Source organism: Suncus etruscus, chromosome 4 (genome assembly GCF_024139225.1).
Source record: "Suncus etruscus isolate mSunEtr1 chromosome 4, mSunEtr1.pri.cur, whole genome shotgun sequence".
NCBI lineage: Eukaryota > Metazoa > Chordata > Mammalia > Eulipotyphla > Soricidae > Suncus > Suncus etruscus.
Genome location: NC_064851.1, coordinates 27,176,847 through 27,198,985, shown reverse-complemented (window position 1 = coordinate 27,198,985; position 22,139 = coordinate 27,176,847). Strand labels below are relative to the sequence as shown.

General features: G+C 31.8%; 1 protein-coding gene and 1 non-coding gene across 2 annotated transcripts in view; one reads left to right on the top strand and one right to left on the bottom strand.

The window, feature by feature from the left end:
• The window catches only part of LRRIQ3 (leucine rich repeats and IQ motif containing 3), a 78,273-nt gene that overhangs the window by 3,670 nt on the left and 52,464 nt on the right, over positions 1-22,139 (top strand). The window contains exons 2-4 of the mRNA XM_049772540.1: positions 3,543-3,791; positions 4,972-5,295; positions 13,121-13,254. Of these exons, the coding sequence (XP_049628497.1) occupies positions 3,543-3,791; positions 4,972-5,295; positions 13,121-13,254 (707 nt within the window). The remainder of the gene's footprint in view (positions 1-3,542; positions 3,792-4,971; positions 5,296-13,120; positions 13,255-22,139) is intronic.
• On the bottom strand, positions 13,730-13,862 carry LOC126007820 (small nucleolar RNA SNORA51). The gene has a single exon (XR_007495301.1). It is a non-coding gene; the product is annotated as a small nucleolar RNA SNORA51 (small nucleolar RNA).

Below are 22,139 nucleotides of genomic sequence, written 5' to 3'. Positions count from 1 at the left end.
CATTGTTTCCCCTTTCCCCTCCCAATATTCTTGGCTGGTTGGAAATCCTGTTTTCTGTGTCCTATATAATCCCCAAGTATTGCTTTCTACCCACTTCTCTTCATATAGGAGAAAGAATCTCCTTTATGTCATCAATATGTGCTGGTTTCTGATGTAGGTGTAAGGGGAAAGTTCGGTCTTAACTTGAGTTGTGGGATTTTATTCTATGAGATTGTTTCTTTTCATCCAATTAATAGGTGAAATCAAAACCCAGCTTTTTTCACAATATTTTGAATTCCCGTAATCTTATATCTCAAATTGAAGAAAAAGAGAATTAGTTATTTGTACTTAGAAATTTCCCCTACTTTATTGAGATGTAATATGTGTAAGTTTAAAATCATATGTAATGTGTTGTAAATTTAAAATCTATACAGTGATTACTTGATACAGAATTATTTTGCAAAGTGATTGGAATATAAGGTTAGTTAGCAGTATCAACTCCCATAATAATTATTTGCCTATGAGTGGTGGAAACATTCAGAATATTATTATGTCTATCGTAACATATAATATAATGGTACAAAAATGTTGATTAAACACACAATACTGTACATTATATCTAGACATCATTTTTAACTGGAAACATTACACCCCCCTTTTTTTTATTTTGGGCAACACCAGGTGATGCTCAGGGGTTACTCCTGGCTATGTGCTCAGAAATCGCTCCTGGCTTGGGAGACCATATAGGATGCAGGGTTATCGAACTGCGGTCCTTCCTAGGTTAGCACATGCAAGGCAAACACCCTAGCATTTGCCACTTTGGCCCCACAGAAGCATTACCATTTTATCAACATCTTCTTATGTCTCTCACCTAATTTTTTTGGGCTACACCCAGTGATGTTCAGGGGTTACTTCTGGCTATGCTCTCAGAAATCATTCCTGGCTTGGGGGACCACATGGGACACGTGGGATCCAATCAAGGTTCGTCCTAGACTAGTACAGGCAAGGCAGACTCCTTACACCCTGCGCCACTGTTCTGGCTCCTCTCACCTAATTTTTACATTCTACTCTATTTAGATGAATTTGGTTTTGTTAGTTTTCATGTTCAATTTGATCACAGAATATTTGTCTTCTATCTTTTATCTTTTCAAGTATTCCTAATAGAATAAATCCCTTTAAGGTTTACCACATTATTGTGAACAACAGGATTTCAATGTTTCATAGCTAAGTAGTGTTAAATATGTGCACATCATATAGCTTCTTTGCCATCTAAGAATAATTTGGTATAATTCTACCTCTTTTACCTCCTTATTCCAAAATAAAAATAACAAATATTTTCCATTTTATCTTTAATACTTATATTTTATATTTTTAGTATAACTATAATGTCTTTTGATAACAGTATGTGGTTGTGTAGTTGTATTACAGACTTGTGATATATGTATTGGCTTTTATTATGTCCTTTATGAAAACATGAGTATTCATGTCCTCTTTAAACAATGTGTGTATTAATTCAGTCATGTACAGAGTCATTTTTAAAGTCATATTTGAGCTGATATTTCCTATTCATGTCACCAAAAATTTTGTGGTTTATTTGCAAACAATTTTAAGTTTTGATAATAGTAATATATATGAGGGGCTAGAATGATAGCACAGCAGGGGGAGATATGCTGTGCATGCATCTCTGGCATACCCCCACCCTACCTGGAGTGATTCCTGAGCACAGAGGCAGGAATAACCCCAATGCATTTCTTGGAGTGGCCCCAAAACAAAACAAAACAAAAATTAATACATTTGAGAGCAATATCATATTACATTGATTTTGAAAGTCTAATTGTGGGTAAAGAGAGTTATGAAGTAATATTAAAAACTTTTATATTAATTTTTTACTAAATGGAAAATAAAATATATTAATTAAAATTAGTTAATTGACTATAAAAATTCTAATTTATTTGGTTTGTTTAATTTGGAGGCCACACCCAGTGATTCTCAGGTGTTACTCCTGGCAGGCTTGTGGGACCATAAGGAATGCAAGGGATCAAACCCGGATCAGTTGTGTGCAAGGCAAATAGCTTACCTGCTGTGCTATTGCTCCAGCCTCTCTTGTTATGTATTTTAATGGCTTTAAAAATTAGTTTAAATAAAACTTTAAAGCACCCATTCATTTTTGAAACATTGGGTTTATGGCTTAAGATGTATGCAAGATTTTATTTCTAACTGCAGTTAACATCTATTTAGGTCAAATAAATCATAGAGCAAAAAGATGGTTACTCTTTTTTTTTTTTTACTTTTTACTTTTTGGCTTTTGGTTTTGGGGCCACACCTGATGATGCTCAGTGGTTACTCATGGCAATGCGCTCAGAAATCGCTCCTGGCTTGGATGACCTTATGGGACGCCGGGGATAAAACCACAGTCTGTCCTGGGTCAGCTGCGTGCAAGGCACTACCATCGCTACCACTACCATCACTCTGGCCCAGAGATGGTTAATCTTAACACACACACACACACACACACACACACACACACACACACACACACACACACTAGACCACTTGAGTTCATACAATCTCTTCTTTTTTTTTTGTTTTGTTTTGTTTTTCGGGCCACACCGTTTGATACTCAGGGGTTACTCCTGGCTAAGCGCTCAGAAATTGCCCCTGGCTTGGGGGGGACCATATGGGATGCCGGGGGATCGAACTGCGGTTCTAATCCTTGGCTAGTGCTTGCAAGGCAGACACCTTACCTCTAGTGCCACTTCGCCGGCCCTACAATCTCTTTTTAACTATCACTTTGTGACTGACTTTATGAATGCTTAAATAAATTACCCTCAGTAAAGGAAATTTGATAGGACTGAGAATATGACTTAGTGGTAGAGAACTATGCCTTGCATATTGCCTTGACATGGAGCAATGGCTTGCCTTGACATGGAGCCCTGTCAAAGAAAAACACACAGACACATAGACACACACACATACAAATTATGTGTAACCCTTGAAATGAATGTCAAATTTTGAACTATTGTACGTCTAGGAATTAATTTTCACTAGTTGATTAAAACATAAATAAATGTGATTGCAAATTATTTCTTTAAGATATAAATATTAATAAATGTTGAAGATCTCTTTTACTGTGATTACATGTCCTTACATTTTCAGCATTTCACATAAAAATGATCATTCTCCTGACTTTATAGTTCACTATTTAACATACTTATTTACCATTATCTTTTAATCAGAATTACTATACAAGATATATGCTAAGGTATAGATTTACATAATTTTTTATCTCAAATGCCTCATTGAACTTCATGTTCTCTATTCTAGGAGAAAGGAAATTATTCTTCTTATTCTTATTATTTCTAGTAATCTAAGAGTAATGACAGTTTTGAATGCTAGTTCCAGAAATACTAATGTGATGATGTTTTGGAAAAGTTTTATGGGAATTAGATATTTTAATTTTAACTTCTGCCTATTGTAGTATCTATTAGAAACAATTTTTGTATTCATATGATTTTATTTCTGTAACGTTAAGGATGCTAGTAACAATAACCTATTTTTCATAGATGTTTCATGGAACAATCACTGAAGAGCTAAAACATCATAAAAAATGGTGTCAATATAATGAAAATGTCACTGAAGAAAGGAAACATTTTGTTTTTGCGAAATTCAGTGGCCTTCAGTTAAGATCTATGGAAAATATGCAATATTTTGTCTCTATTAAAGTATGCATATTCTCAAATAATTTTATTACAGATATTCACCCACTTAAAAATTGTAAAAAATTAATCAAACTCGATCTCCATGGAAATCAGGTAACTAATATCCAAAATGATACTTAATTAGTACTTGTTTATTTTTATGTTATATAACAGTGATAAAAACAAAATTGAGTAATATGAAATGTATGTATAAAAAATTCCAAATATCATCAAAATTTTACATTAAATATATGTAAATAGTTTGATTTGATTATTTTTTAATCAAGAGTATGGATTATGTTGTAATGGGATAAGAAATTTCTTTTATTAATATCAATAGTTTTAATTATATATATCTTTTACTTTGATTAATCTTATCTTAGGTATTTTGTTATAATATAAAATTAGATATTAAAAATTCCTCTACTAGTACATTATTATTGTGTAAAAATTTTTAATTAAATTTATATTTTAATTTTTTGGCCATACTACACAATGCTTGGTTGCAAATTCCAGGCTCAGAATTTGAGGGAACTGTGCTCAGTGGTGCCAGGAATTGATCCTGGGCCTCTCAGATGCAAAGCATGTATTCATCTTTGTCTCCGCTAACAGATCTTCTATATTTATTTTGTATCCTGAAACTTATGAAAAGTATTTATTGTACTGCTCCTTTTTAATTGATAGATATTGTATTGAGCTATGGCTTATATTATATAAAGATATGTTCTACATTGAGGTATTTTTTCTCCATATTTAATTAAAGTATGCATATTGAAAATTTTTATTATGAGAAGATACAAAATTTTGTTCAATTTATTATCTTTTGAGATGGATGGTATTTCATCTTCATTTTGTAACAAATTGCATCATTGTTTTGATTTCTTAAATCCTTAAGAAAAGTAGTTCAGAAATTTTAAAAAGCCTCTACAAAGAAATTTTTCTAAACAAAAGACATGCTTATTTAGTAAATTATCTTATGATTCATAACCTAATTATTGTGAATACCTAATTTTAAATAATTATGAATTATAAATTACTGAATAATTACAAATAACTGAATAAACTATAACTTATTCTAGTTCTGTGTACTATATTTTACCATATTATATTATACTAAATATAACGTATATATTATATTATACATTCCATTTTTCTGATTAAGGGGAAATTCATCATTTGAGAAAATACTGAATTGCAGGAAATATTTAATATTTTTATATTATTCATGTAATTTATATAAAATTGATGTTTGAATTGAACCATTTTATCATCATAATTATTTTTATTTTTTCAGATAAAGAGTCTGCCAGAAGGAGAATTTTGGAGTGGATTCAAGGATTTAAAACTCCTCTTTCTTCACAACAATGGTATTTCAAAATTGAAGAAAATTTCTGTATTATCTGCTTGTCCAAGCCTCGTTGCCCTCACTTTGTTTGATTGTCCAGTGAGCCTTAAAAAAGGATATAGGCATGTAATTGTTAACAGCATATGGCCCCTCAAAGCACTGGATTATTATGTAATTTCTGATGAAGAAATAGTTCATAACTGGAAACTTCCTGAAAGATTTAAGACATTTAGCCATCGATTGTTCTTTAACTTCTGCCCTGCTTTGAAAAAGGTAATTTGTTTTGTTACAATTTAATTTTAAATAAATGTTTAGAGTTGGAAATTTGTAAGTTTTTTATTTATTAATTTTTTATTTATACAATTTGTTTACAAACATGATTGTAGTTGTGTGTCAGTCATATAAAGAACATACCCCTTCACCAGTGCAACATTCCCATCATCAATGCCCAAATCTCCCACCTCACTACTCCTCCCCTGCCTATATTTGCCACAGGCTTTTACTTCCCTCATTCATTCACATTATCATGTTTTTTTGCATATATAGTATGACACAAAAGTATCAAATTATAAATATTTATTCATTTTTTAAATGTAAATATTTTTTGTTTTGGGGCCACACATTATGGTGTGCATTGCTTTCTACTGTATCTGTGATAAAGTATCAATCGTGTTAGTAAATAGAATTAAAGCAGGTTCAGCAGCTTGTAGTCTTGTGATTAATCACTGTAATATCTTTTGGCCTTTATTTTAATTAAATTAGATCTCTAATATTGTTTTTTACTTTATTTCAACACCATGGATACAAGATAGTTCATAATACAATTTAGTTTTTCACAAATAAAATGATGTAATGTACAACTTGCTTTCACCAGTGCACATTTCCTACCACCAATGTCTCCAGTTTCCTCCTCGCCCTTTCCCCTGCCTGCCAATGGGACAGTTTTCTTCTTCATCTCCATCTTTGTCTCTGTCTCTGTCTACCTCTCTGTCTCTGTCGCTCTCTCTCTTTATGACTTTGCCCCTTGTTTTGCTTTATTGTTACTGAGGGGTATCATGCCTATCACTTTGATCACTTTTAAGACCAAATTCTTGTTCAGAGTAATCATTTCCAACTAGCATTATCATAGTAGTCCCTTCTCTGACTTAACTGCACTCTTCCACTGTTTGTGGGAAGTTTTGTACCAGGACTGGTGTTCTTGGCCCTTATCTCTATTGTCTTGATATTATTGCCATATATCTTTCATTTCTTATATTCTAAAATGAGTGAGAAGATAGCTAATATTTGTTTAAGCAATTTATTGAGAAATAATTTTTGCACTATAAAGAACAGTTTAGATTATTAATGGAAAATGATAATAAAATAATTCCTAAACATTGATTTAGTGGTGAAGGTATTTTTAAATCATCATAATATGTTTACTTTTTCAATAATTAAAGACATAATTTAGTTGGAGGTTAAAAATACTTAAATGCATGGGTAATACATCTAAAAATTTTTATTGAATATGAATATTAGAATAACTAAATCATGATAATGCAAAAAGAGATAAAGATTCTAAGATCTTAGAAAGGATATTGATAAGATACTTGAATGACTTACTGAGGAACTTATAATTGGCAAGATTGAACACTGAATAATATTAGATTAATAATAAGGAACTACCTTACTATTTTGAACTTGAACATACAATTATGGCGATAATACCAGGCAATAGAGATAAGGGTCAGCAAAACCAATACATGGCACAACTGGGACAAAAAGTAACAAAGTTAACAGAATTGGTGGCATTAAAAGGTTTTTTTAATAGAAAGTTATTTGGTTATCTCTATGAGACAGAAAGTTGATATAGAAATGTGTATTGTGCATTATAATTAAAATTAATAATTATTTGAAACAAATTAAGGAACCATTTTCTTGAGAAAATATCAGAATTACTGAAGACTAAGAAAAATGTGTTAAGATCATTTTATTTTGTGTAAAAAAGCAGTGGAACCAATGAAGATGACATATCCCAAGTGATAGGAAGACACGTATTCTTAGGGTTATGAGGGGAACAGTGGTTAAAAAATGAATGGGTCGGCGAGATAGCATGGAGGTAAGGTGTTTGCTTTTCATGCAGAAGGACTGTGGTTTGAATCCCGGCATCCTATATAGTCCCCTGTACTGCCAGGGGCGATTTCTGAGCTTAGAGCCAGGAGTAACCCCTGAGTTCTGCTGGATGTAACCCAAAAAAAAAAAAGAAAAAAAAGGAGACTATTTCTTACATGGTTATAAAACATTACCTGACTCATAATAATTTTTACCTGCTTGGATCAGAGCAGTTGTACAGTGGGTATATTTTCTGTGCAAATGACTGAACTGGGTTTCATATCCTGCACTCCATATGGTCTTCTTAGACCTGTAAGAATGATTCCTGAGCACAAGGTAAAAGTAAACCCATAAACCCTAAGCATTGATAGAAGTAACTTACCTTTCTAAAAAAATTGGAATGCATTTTGATAGTGAAGATGTTACTGTATATATGTAACTATTATTATGTTGTAGGAGGGAGCACATAATTGAATTAATATGTAAATGCATGACATAGAATGTTTTGATAAAAATTTTAATGAAGGAAAGAAACTACCTTAACCAAAGGAAAGAGGATAATGAGAGTTTTAAAATATTATACCAACTTTAAAATAAACAAAATAAATTTAATAGAATTAATTTAATTGAATAATTTAAATGTCAGAAATAGAATAACTGAAAGAATATTTGGTTAAACAAATGTATGACATCACAAATGAAGTATACCTTAAGGAAATGTAAAGACACCAAATATCAGCAAAATTTTTGTGAGTCATAGTGATTTTAAAAATCTAATCAGTGGTAGATTCTTAATTTTTGCTTGTTCTGTTTTTGAGCCACACCCCATAATGCTCAGGGGCTACTCCTGGCTATGCACTCAGAAATCACTCCTGGCTTGGGGGAACCATATGGGAATCTGGGGATCAAACCCAAGTCCATCCTGGGTCAGCCGCGTGCAAGGCAAATGCCCTACCACTGTGCTATCGCTCTGCCCCAGATTCTTAATTTTTGATACAATTGCATATACTATAAGCAGTGTGTCTTTGATAATTATTTCCACTACAATATTTTATTTACTTATTAGAAATATGAATCTATGCCTGTTAGTGCATAAATGAAAATCCATAAGAAAAAATCTATTAAGTAATTTTAAATTTATATTTCAGAATATATCATGTGTTTATTCGATATAATATTATAAATATTTAAATTTTTTTTTTTTTTTTTGGTTTTTGGGCCACACCCTGTGATGCTCAGGGGTTACTCCTGGCTATGCGCTCAGAAGTCGCTCCTGGCTTGGGGGACCATATGGGACGCCGGGGGATCGAACCGCGGTCCGTCTCCTAGGCTAGCGCAATTAAGGCAGGCACCTTACCTCCAGCGCCACCGCCCGGCCCCAAATATTTAAAATTTTAATAACAATACTTTACACTATTTATTTGGAGGGCATGAATGCATAAATTGAAGAAGTGTATGTTTATTCAAAAGAAACATTATGATTTAAATCTGTGCCTTATAACAAAATAAAACTATGAAGGAAGATTCTGTTTTCCATTATATTATATAATAATTTGTAGAATTTTATTTGTTGATGGTCAAATGAAATTTTCTTTCACAATGAACTTCTTTATGTACTTAGATAGAAAAGCGATTGATAGAAACAAAAAGCACCTAGCAGCTAAGTCTGTTCAATTTTATTAGAAAAACAATAGCTCCTCCAGATGTTCCACCTGAAAGATTTATATTATCAGTATTCGAGAATTTGGCTGTTATTAGATAATAGAGAATATGATATATATGCTTTTAATTGGCCAAATCTTTTTTATTCACCAATATTTTATTAATAGGAAGGGGAGAAAGACAGATTCTCAGATGGCAGCAAACACTATCTGTATCAAAGTTGAATTATTAATTGAACATGAATTAAATGGAAATTATTATTATTTCAAGGTAGAAATGTTTATTCCAAACATTTGGCATATATTTGTCTATTTTTAAATTAATTTTGGGGGGCCCTCCAAAATTATGCTTAGAAGGTTCTGGTGGCATCACCAGTGGTTTTCAATCAACCAGGCCAGCAGTTCAATTCAAGGACACTGCTGTATTATCTCTTGTTGCAAATCATTTGTTCTTAATTCCAATATAAATATAAAAATAAAAATATATTTTCTACATAGTTACCAAATATTTTAAACTATTTTTATGGAGGCACTGTGTTTTATAATTCAGTTGATCATTTCAATACTATGCATCACCAGAGAGTTCATTTTCCTACCCAGGGTCCCGTGGATCCTACCAAAAGAGCTCACCTCACATTTGAAGATCAGTTTGGTAAATAAAATTTTCAGTTTTGATCACTTTGACAATATATTGGTCTCATGATGTGTTTCATTTCTATACCAAAATAGGTAGATCCTTCTTTCTTTTTTGTTTTTGTTTTTGTTTTTGGGCCACACCCACTGATGTTCATGGGATACTCCTGGCTATGCGCTCAGAAATCGCTCCTAGCTTGGGGGACCATATGGGACACCAGAGATTAGAACCTCGGTCAGTCCTAGGCTAGCACGGATAAGGGCAGACGCCTTACCCCTTGTGCCACTGCACCGGCCCCACATCTTCCTTTCTATATGTATCTGTTTTTGGTGAAGATGATGTCCAGAATATAGATGTATAGAGCTAATTTCCTGAAATTACACAAAATTGTAAACCAATGATAAAGTAAATTGTTTTTAAAAAACTAAATATTTTAGAGCTATGTAAATAAGGAATATTTGCATAATTTTGTGCTAATTTTAGAGTTTACATTGAAATAGGTAACTCTTACAATGTAAAATATAGTAAGAGTGAAAGTATTAGGAAACTTATTTTTTGTTGTTTTCTGGTTTTGGGGCCACACCCAATGATGCTCAGGGGTTACTCCTGGTTATGCGCTCAGAAATTGCTCCTGGCTTGGGGGACCATATGGGATGCCAGAATCAAACTGAGGTCTGTCCTGGGTTAGCTACGTGCAAGGCAAACACTCTCCACTGTGTTATAGCTCCGGTCCCTAAAGGGGAAATCTTAATAGACCTGTAAAAGCATAATTTGTATTCATACTAAAAAATGGAATATTGATTTCTGTTAGAGAATATTAGATAACATTTTAAATACCTACTTTAAAAAGTTGAAAATTGCAATAAAATATTATTATGTAAAAATAAAACTGATCAGACATAATATTCAGAATAAATTAGACATTAATTTATTACTGAAAATGTATAAGGTCCCTTAGTAAGCTAGGAATAAATAGACCTTCTTTACTAGTTGGGTACAAAAATAATCACTAAGAGTAAGTCCCATATTTAGTGCCATCTGATGGAAAATTTGTTCTGTTCTTTAAAGAACCTCATTTAAATCTTGTGAAATTGGTTTCAATTATATTAATTTTTTATTTTTAAATTACTTTATTCAAACACCATGCTAACAAGGTTGTTCATAGTACAATTGACTTTTTTCACTATTACAAATTTGTTTATGATTGTGTTTCAGTTATATAACATACAAAATCCTTCACCAGCTCACATTCCGGCCACCAATGTCCCTACTTTCACTCCCATAAACCCCTTCCCTCTCTCCTCTGGGCCATATATTTTTCTTCTCTCTCTTTATAGAGACATATATTTTATTAGAAATATAGATATATCTATGTATATGTTCAGATACATATATAATACATATATACAAATATATTCATATACATATATGTATATATGCATATATACTATAGATAAATATAAATCTATCTCTCCCCCCTTTTGTTCTTTCAGACACTGAGGTTTACAATACTGTTTCTGAAGAGGCATTATGCATATTAGTTCATCTCCTATCATCACCCAATTCTTGTCCTTAGTGATCATTTCTCACTATCATTGTCATAGAGATCCCTTCTCTGCCCTAACTGCACTCCCCTGTTCATTTGTGGCAAGTTTTGAAGATGGTGAATCTGATATCGCCCATCTTCTTTTTTTACCAAGGCTTTATTTAGCTATATGTGGAGATATATTGTTTCATATGAATTTCAGGAGTTTCACAAGCATTTGAAGAAATATAAATATTTATTTATTTAATAAGTCTTATAAGTATCCTTATAGGGATTGCATTACCATTTCAGTGGATGTTAATTCCTCCCAGTCCGTAAGTATGGTATGTGTTTCAATTTCCTTGTGTCCTCTTTGATTTCTTGAAGCAATGTTATGTAGTTTTCTTTGTATAGTTCTTTTACCTCATTAGCTAAATTGATTTCAAGGTCGTTGGAATTTCCTGAAGCAAAGTTGTGAATGGTGTTGTATTTTAATATCTTTCTTTGCTTTCGTTATTTGGGTATAGAAAAGCTATGGTCTTTGCATACTAATTTTATAACCTGATACTTTAGTAAGCAAATCTATTGTTTTTAGAAGCTTTTGAGAACTTTTTAGGATTTTCTAGTTATAGTATGTCATCTGCAATTCATTTTGACTTCATCCTTTCCTACTGGAATGATATTTATCTTTTTATTGCCTTTTGCTAAGGAAAGTACTTCTGTTCTATATTGAATAGAAGTGACGAGAGTGGGCAAACTTCTCTTGTGCCAGGTTTTAGAGAACAGGATTTTTATTTTCCCCATACAGTGTTTGCCAAGAACTTTATATGAACAATTTTGACCATATTGAAGAAGTTCCTTCAATTCTCATCTTGTTGAGAGTTTTTATCAAGAATGTGCTGAGTGTTACAAAATGCTTTCTCGGGGCCGGAGAGATAGCATGGAGGTAAGGCGTTTACCTTTCATGCAGGAGGTCATCGGTTCGAATCCCGGCATCCCATATGGTCCCCCGTGCCTGCCAGGAGCAATTTCTGAGCACGGAGCCAGGAAAAACCCCTGAGCACTGCCGGGTGTGACCCAAAAACCACAAAAAAAAAAAAAAAAAGCTTTCTCTGCATCTAATACTATGATCATATGAATTTATTTTTTCTTTTCTTGATATGGTCTATTGTATTGATTAAGTTGTATATGTTAAAGCATACTTGGATCTCTGGGATGAATCCTAATTGGTCATGGTATATGATCTTCTTGATAAATTGTTGAATTCTATATGTTTGTATTTAGTGGAGAATATCTTCACCTGTATTTATCAAGGATATCAATGTGCAATTCTTTTTTTATGTGGTATCTGTGTCTACTATTGGTATCTGGGTGATGTTAGCTTCATAGAAATTATTTGGGTGTGTTTCTATTCAATTTTCTGAAAAGGAGTGGCAGGAAGTCCTCATTAAAGGTTTAAAAAATACAGTAGTAAATCCCTCTGTGTTTAGACTTTTGTTTTGGGGATGCATCTTGATTACCTTTTAATTTCTTTGGTAGTGATAAGTCTGTTCAGGTATTCCACATCTTCTTGGATAAGACTTCGGATGCTATAGGAGTCCAAGAATTTATCTATACTAGTTTATCTCATTTTGTGTAGAAATGTTCTAATAGTCATCTCTAATTACATTTTAAATTTTATTAGTATCTGTTTTGGCATACCCCTTTTATTTCTGATTCAATTTATTAGCACTTTCTTTTTGTGAGTCTTGTTTATCTTATTTATTTTTCAAAGAACCATACATTATATAAATTATTGCGCATTATATGCAATCATAAAAGAACTATGTTAGATCCCAGGTAATCTGATTAAATCAATCAACCTTATGAATGTCATAGTGGTAAGTTGTGTGCACATTTTATTTTATTTTTGTATATGTTCTAAAATTTCTTGGAAGCAGAAGGTACTAGTAACCTAGAAAGATCGAATGGTGCACAAAAAATAAGTACTAAGACCACTAAAATACGCCTCCCTTCTGCAATATTTAGAAGTTTTTCTTCATTAGATAGCTTTTAGGCATATTTGATTGGGAGCATAGAAAAATCCTGACATTACCTCTAACAATGTTTGCAAATACTTACAAACTTAAAATATCTTTTGAATATAATTTTATTAAATATAAATATTGATTAATTTTATCTTTATAGGGATCAACCTATGAAAAGGAAATGGATAATATTAGGTATATTATTTCAAAAATTAACAGAATTCTGGCTCATCATTCACCGATTTTGATTCTTCAAAGATATGTGCGTGGTTACTTGGTTAGAAAAGCTATTTGGTATGTTAAGTTTTCATTTACTAATCATTATTAAATTATGTAAAGAAGCTCACAGTTTTCTAATAATAGACATTTTTGTATTACATCTCAAATGTTTTTCTATATTATATGAATTAAATGTGGTATATGTCAAAAACTATAGTGAATATTCTTTTTGGTTTTTGGGTCACACCCGGCAGCGCTCAGTGGTTACGCCTGGCTCTATGCTCAGAAATCACTCCTGGCAGGCTCGAGGGACCATATGGGATGCTGGGAATCAAACCACCAAATTTCTGCATGCAAGGCAAATGCCTTACCTCCATGCTATCTCTCTGGCTTTAGTGAATATTCTAATTAGAATAAAAATTCAATGTTTCCTACTTTATGTTTATACCTCTAATGCTTTAATATGATCATATTAATAAATAAATTTTAATTATTATGTCTATAATTTTAACATTTTCCCATTCAAAAGCATGTAGTAAATTTCTTTCCTCTCCCTCCCCCCATTCACAATACAGACCAGGCAAAAGGCCTGGTTTGAGGTGTATATGGGGAACATTTACTGTACCTCCCTTTTCTATACAGTCAATGTAAAGATCAGAGCCTGTGGTAAGCATTGGGAGGCCTTATCTTTTCTTTCTTTTTTTTTTTTTTTGATTTTTTTATATATGTAAAAAAAAACCTTCACCAGTGTAACATTCCCATCACCAATATCCCAATTTCTTATATAAATTTCTTATATAACAGTATAATATGAGATAGTATATAAGTACATAATTAACATACTATATAGTGAAATACTATAGAAACATAAACCATAAAACATAGATGGGGATTTTATATTTTATTTGGTTATGAAGACAAGTATGCTGAAGTTCCTGCTACCATATCAAACTATTATATTTTCCTTAATTGCTTAATTGTCTGAGAAGCAGCATAGCAGATAAAACTCTTGACCTGTACAAGATTGATTTTCTGCACTTCCTGTGGTATCCCTGACTAGGAATGATTTCTGAGCCCAGAATCAAGAGTAATCCTTATTCCTAAGGTGTGCATCAAAAATAAGCAAATAAATAATATATTGCTGTTTACATTTACATACAGAGTAATATAAACCTAATTATTTTTACCATCTTAAATTTCACTGATTTTTTTCTTAAGGGTAATAAACTGGACTAGTTTGACTCTAGAGTATATATAATATATTTTAGTTACCCTAGATATTTTTATTCTCTCAATTTTTTGCTTAATTATGTTTCCACATAAATTATTACTCAAGAATATAACAGATGATTGATGTATAAAAATGAATTATGGAGATGATGTAAGCATATTATTGGCAGCTGGAGTGATACTTAAGTGGGTAGGATATTTGCTTTGCATGTGGCCTACCCTGGCTCTATATTGGCATCCATCTGGTCCTCTAAGCCTGCCAGAGTAATTTTTTTGTTTGTTTTGGGCCAACACCCAGTGACGCTCAGGGGTTACTCCTGACTCTGCATTCAGGAATCGCCTCTGGCTTGGGGGATCTTATGGGACACCAGGGGAAAGAACTAAGGTTTATCCTGGATCAGCCGCCTGCAAGACAAATGCCCTATTGCTGCTGCACAATCGCTTTGGCCTCATGCCAGAATAATTTTTTAGTGCAGAACCAGGAATAGTCCCTAAGCTGAACTCCACTGGTGTGACCTCCAAACCAAAAAGATTTAAAAAGCATAGTTTGGGGCCGGTGAGGTGGCTCTAGATGTAAGGTGTCTGCCTTGCAAGCGCTAGCCAAGGAAGGACCGCAGTTCGATCTTCCAGCGTCCCATATGGTCCCCCCAAGCCAGGGGCAATTTCTGAGCCCTTATCCAGAAGTAACCCCTGAGCATCAAATGGGTGTGGCCCCAAAAAACAAAAAAAAAGTATAGTTTATTATAGTATTAGTACCATATTAATTACTTTCTTTTGGTGTTAAGTTTTGTATTTTAGACTTCTCTGGCAGTGCTTGGGTAGGGGCTTTGGTGGTGGGAATGTTGCACTGGTTAAGGCGGGTGTTCTTTTTTATAACTGAAATCCAACTACAATATGTTTGTAATCATTATGCTTAAATAATATATAAAAAAGAGATACTCTGGAGTGCTGCTTAATTTATATTTAGACACTAATATATTTGTGTGTTTAAGATTGTATATATATATATATGTATATGTACATACACATATGTATATATCCTTACCCAACAACACAGAATCTTTCTATGTTTTGGCAAGAATTGGTTTGGATGTTTAGCAGTCATACTTAAGAATATTCAGTTTTACTTGTTTTTTTTTTTTTCCCACAAAGTGGAAACTGATTAGAGTTCACTAAAGAAGTTGATCTGGATTTATGCAATAAAGTATAGTTTATAAGAGGGATAATTGACATAGTTTTTATATTTTTGCATTTTACTTAAAAATCTCTTAGCATGTTCTCATGTCTTTATATCCTTAATTTCAAAACATTTCTTAATACTATAAAATAAACATGCACACATAAGGAATTATCTATATTCTAGTAAATATGCAATCATTCTAATATGAGTTAAAGTATATAAGGGTCCACTGTGAAAATGATAGTTCATTTTTGGGTGCTAAAAGGTGATAAAGAAATATCAGTGGCACCCCTTCATTAACAAAGCTCAAACTACAGTCTCAAAAGGAAAAAATGAAGAGAAAAGAGAGAGAGAAGTAAAGTGTCTGCCCAGTGGCAAGTACGGGGGAATGTGGAAGGGAAATCAGGGACAGTGGTGATGGGAAACTTGAAATTGGTGTATATTGTTTGATTGAAACTAAATCATGAGCAGTTTTGTAACCACTGTGTTTAAATAATGATAACAAAAAAGGAAAAAAGAAACTACCCAATTATATTTGACATGTATTTGGAACCTAATTAAAATAAAACTATGAAAAAATAAAAATTCTAGTAATAATCATGTATTGAATAATATTTTTACTGATCTAAGGTATGAGATTAGAAAATTCCATAAATAAAATCAATAGAGCTATGTATCATAAGCACTTAGCTTGCTCTCTCTACAACTATTTCTATCATATACTGATACAATTTACTGACCATGCATTATGCAGTCATGTGCATATTTTATGATATAAGAGAGCTACATTATTAGGATTATCTTGATTATCTTTATAAAAGAAACTCAAAAAATGGAATAGTTACGACAAAGTAGTATAAACAGTCATAGTAATATATTGGTTTAATGACTAAGAAATATTTACATAATTGGAAGCCTGGATACATCAGAATTCAATCCCAATCTGTAACTTCTCTTTTAATTGTTAAATCAATCAAAACCTCTTATTATGTTTTAAATTAAGTAGGTAACCTAAAAAGAGAATTAAAAATGTGAAATTGGTTTAACTATAATAGGAAAAGAATGATGGGAATTATTTTATTGGATATTATTTGGTAATAATATTATGGAATTTTAATTGGTTTAACTATAATAGGAAAAGAATGATGGGAATTATTTTATTGGATATTATTTGGTAATAATATTATGGAATTTTAACATAGTTTTTGTTTTATTGTGTCTGTGTTTTAATTTTGGGGTAGGGGGTCATTCATGACTTAGTCTTGGCTTTGTTCTCAGGAATTATTTGTTTCAGTACTTGGTAACATGTATGGTGCCAAGGATTGAATACTAAAGGGGTTAACTGCAGGCTTCTTAGGATATTTCTGTATTCTAAGAAACTGTTTTAATTTATACTTTGACCTTTGTGTATAGGCAAAATGTAAATCAGAAATTATAGAAATAAATTTAAAAAGTGCCAAAAGTTGCAATATTTTGATAGCTTTTATGATCAATAGTATGGCTTTGTTAAAAGAGGTTTGCATTTTTAATGTTTTTTTATTCAATTCTTTAGAGGTCCTTTAAAATAATAGTGCTTAAATTATATAAATTTCAGAGTCACAGCATTCTAATAGGATATATTTATATTATATGCCCTATTGTACAAATCAGTCATGTCTAGTTTCCATTCACTATAATAAAGTTTACCCTTTTACCTGTTTTATTCGACCTTCTTACTTATTCCTAACTAGAAATCACTTCTCATGTTAGTTTACTTTGTATATTTATTTATTTTATAACAACATCTGATTAAATCTTAATTTTGGAGTGATTAAATAGGAAATATTATTCATTTCCCAAAACTAAAGTTAGAACTTGGAAAACTGGGAAGATAAAATGCCTGAAGAAAATAGTACTGCTGGTCTGAAAGACAAGAATCTTTGATCCAATAATGGAACCATTAAAGTAATAACGTTAATGGATCCTACAAAAGTTTCAAAGGAAGATAAAAATCTTTACTTATTCATTTAGTTTTGGTTTTGGGGTCACACCCTGTGGTACTCAATGCTTATTTATGGCTCTGTGCTCAGGGTTTACTGCTACTTGGGCTTTTGGGACCATATAGGTATTAGGAATCTAATTCTGATCTGTTATGTGTGACCCAGAAAACAAAAATGTTTAGCTTAAGCCTAGGGGATAGCTAAACCTAGTATTTATGCTAGAAAAAGACTTACATGATCTAAAGATTTGTTTATTTATTTTAGGGAGTTGACAGCATAAATAGAACTATAATAGTTGTTTAGGGAGTAGATGACCATATAGATTCAAAATTTCTATTAAATGTTTATTTTTTAGAACCATAGGCATGTCCAAATATCCTAAATATCCAGACAGTCTTCTTTTAATAATAACATCATGTCCTTAGAAAGTGTTCACATTAGGGAAATTACAATGTTTTCTTCTAAAAAATTCCAATTAATGCTCATACTTTGCTGATAAGGAACTCACTTTACTGCCTAGATTAATGTTTGATGCTATATTTTCAGTGAAGACTTTGAATTCCATTGTGGACAGTAGTATATACATTTTGTTGCATTATTATATATCTTTTTTGGGGAGTTGTTTTGTTTTGTTTTTAGTTTTTGGGCCATACCCAGTGATGCTCAGGAGTTACTCTTGGCTGCGCCTCAGAAATTGCTCCTGGCTTGGTGGACCATATTGGACTCCTGGGGGATGGAACTGCTGTCTGTCCTAGGCTAGTGCTGGCAAGGCAGACAGACGCCTTACCCTTGTGCCACTTCTCCGGCCCCTATATACTAATTTTATATATAGGTAAGGCAGTGTAAGGAAAAAGGGTATTTTTAACTTTAAATAAAAAAAAGGTTTTTTTTGTTTTGTTTGTTTCGTTTTGAGCCATACCTGCCTTACTCAGGGTTTGTTCTTGGATCTGTGCTCAAAAATACTCCTGCAGTCAGGGGACCATATGAAATGCAGGAGATCCCAATCTAGATTAGCCATGTATAATGAAAGTGCCCTACTCGCTGTGCTATCTCTGGGGCCCAATAACAGGCATTCTTATTGTAATCCCTAGCATTCACTTTACCCTTCAGCAGAATGAAGAATGCTATAAATTATACAATCACATATAGAGTTGGGACTAGACTATTGAGTCAGAGTAAATTTATAACTCTGAAATTAAATTGTCATTCTTGCTACAGAAATTGGCATGTTTAAATATCCAGTTCTTATTCCTGGTTATGGAGATAAATTTGACTTTGATCCATAAAAGCATGAGTACAGGACTTTATTTATTTTTATAGTCTAGTATTCTTTATCATGGATTATTACTATGCCCATTTATCCACCATAAGAGACATGTCAGTGATGGAGGAGAGAGAAATGACACACTGGAGGAGTGATATCAGGATAACTTCTGAAGAATGGTATTGATCCCCAAGCAAATCAAATCTACAACCAAGAAAGTTCAATTGTATTGGTCCATAGTTTCTCAGTTTTTTTAGTTTGGTTAGACAGTAGGTTCTCATTTGTGTTTAATCCACCTTGCTTAATTTAGGGCTTTCTGATTTTGCACCTCAAATTACACTTGGAGATATAACTTTTATACATTTTATAAATTACTGAATAGCATACAATTTATCTTAAGGCAATGAAGTCAATCACTATTTTTAAACTAGCAAAATATTTCAATATTACATCACTTCAATGCTCTTGAAAACAAAAACGTTACTTTGGTTAAAACTGTGTCATGCAAAGAGTTTAGATGAGTAAATATACCAACCCATATATTTTTTTTATGTTGTATTTTTCACGGGTGAATCTTAGAAAAGACCTCTGCTAATCTGCTGGGGAGATAACTCAGTGAACTGAACTTTGCATTAGGAGCCCTGAATTAAGTATCTATTTGGTTTGAGTGTTTCTTCGCCCAAACAATGCTGTTCAAGTATTTTATCTCACAAAAGATCCCCCTCTCATTTTTTTCAGGAATTAAATAATACAGATTAGATTGGGTATACCCAACTATCTTAACGACAGTAATATTTTTGTGTAGTAGACACAACCTTCAAGCTGGGGTCTAGATCCTGGCTCTTTTTTCAGATATCACTCCAGTATTCAGGATCATATATGGTGTCAAGGAAAGAACCTGGGTCAACTGCATGCAAGGAAAGTACCCTACTCTACTCTGCTATTTCTCTATCTCAACAAATTTTAATATTGGGATATTATCCAAAGGAGGAATTGGGTTAGATTCAGGCACATATGTATATTAATTTGGTGTGATATAATGTACCAAGATTTAATGTATTAACATCATTTAATTTCATAAATATTTGATTAAGTAACTGAGCTATAATGGTATATATTATGTGAAAGTAGATTCTACATCTTGATGATCACAATTGAAAAATTTGGTTTTCATTTCTCTGCAAGCGCTGCTAGTATTCTGATAAAGTGATACACCTATATGAATGTTTTCATGTAGTTATAAAAATTATATAAATGTTATTCAGTTGGTTAAGTACAGATATCAGTTTTTATCTATTTATTTAAGAAAATGCATTGTGTGACCTTTAAGTGCTATGCATTTCCTGAATATACAACAGTGAGCAAAAACATTCAAAAATACTACTTTCATGAAGTTTACATTATAATAAATTATTCTTTTTAGACATATAATGAAAAAGTGTAAATGTATTTTAAACTAACATCACCTATTACCATATAAAATTAAATATTATATTAATAATACTATTACTTGAAGTACTTTTATATTCAAAGTTTTGTTTTACTTTATCTTCATTTAATTTTATTATCTACTTTATTCAGCAGTTATATGAAATAGATATACTATTTATTTAAAACTATTTACTATAACGACCAAATAAAAAGAAGTTGGTAAATATTTGGCAATATCTTTAATAAGATAAGTAATATATTTAGTAGTAACTAAACTCATCTAAAATTTATATGTAAATTATTAGGTAACATTACTTTTAGTGGGAGTATAATAGGCTGTTGGCAGTTATTTGAATATATAATATACTTAACAAGAATCTATAATATAACAGCATGTTAAATCATTTTAAATAATATATTATTTTATGATAATTGCCTTTGGTGTTTATAAGCTATAAGTAATGAGCTTTGAATCTCATTTTGAAATTAGATGATTTTGTTACGGTATATTATATAATTCTAAATGGTAGATTGAGGTGGACCAATATTTTATTTTGTGAAAAGTCTATGCCTTTTAATTTAGACACTAAATAGTGAATTGCTCAATACTGATCAATGAATATGAAGATTCTGTTAATCCTATCTAAAATAATAGTATATTGGAGCTAGCATTAACAAACATTTTATTTTTTAGTCAATCCTATATTAAATTGATAACTATGCCAAAATCTACTTAAAATTAGGCATTGTGGAATTTATCAGTTACAGATCATTTAAAATTTTATCTTGTTGCATATGAGAGTACAGTTAGTGACCATCTGTGAAGGTGATTCAAAATCTAAACTTGTTGATTTGTAATTAGTTTAACTTATTTTAAAGATATCTTAGCCAAAAATGGGCTACTTTTACTATTTGCTAGATTCAAACTATCTTTGTTTAATTTTTTTAAAATATTAAGAAATGTTATGATTTGGTGTTACTATTAATACTTTATCAATACAATATATTGTTTTTGATCTTATGCTTTACCTCACATCGTTGAAGAATGACTACATTTCAGTTATAAACAGAATCATTTTCTCATGTTATTTCAAATTTATATAGAACAATTAATTTTTTGTTTTTCCTTGCCCCTTATTTTATTTTTTAAATAATATTTTTATTTAAGCATCATGATTACAAACATGATTGTAGTTGGGGTTCAGTCATAAATAGACACCCCCTCCTTCCCATTGGACATTCCCATCACCAATGCCCACCAACTCTCTCCTCCCCTCCCCATCTGTATTTGAGGCTGGCATTCTAACTTCTCTCACTCATTGACATTGTCATGATAGTTGTCAGTGTAGTTAATATATAGAACAATTATAATTGTAAGAAAATGTTTTGGTTCTTCTGAAAGTCAGAATGAAAATAGATTTCTGGTATGACTGAAACTTTGTAACTATGGCAAAAACTATTATGAACAACCTTGTAAACCACAGTGTTTAAATAAAGTAATTTTTCAAAATCTAAAAGAAAGGCAAGATATATTTTCTTCTGTGCTGCACTGCTATAAGTTTTGCTTAAAGCATCAGTAGAATAAAATTCTAAAACAGAACAATATAACGAGCATCTATTTGAAATGAATGTACATATTGCCACTTTTTTAATAAAAGCTATGCCACTGATATTGGAAGAGGAAAAAAATGAATTTCAATTCATTATCAGATAATTAACAGAAAATTGAATGCATCTAAACAGCATTTGTAGTCTAGTTTGTAGAACTAGTATACTCTAGCTAAAAGTATGGGGAATCCAGAGTCAAATTTATGATTATGGTGCTAACATGCCTAGACTTTTCACCAAATAAAATCTCGGTCACTCAATATTATAA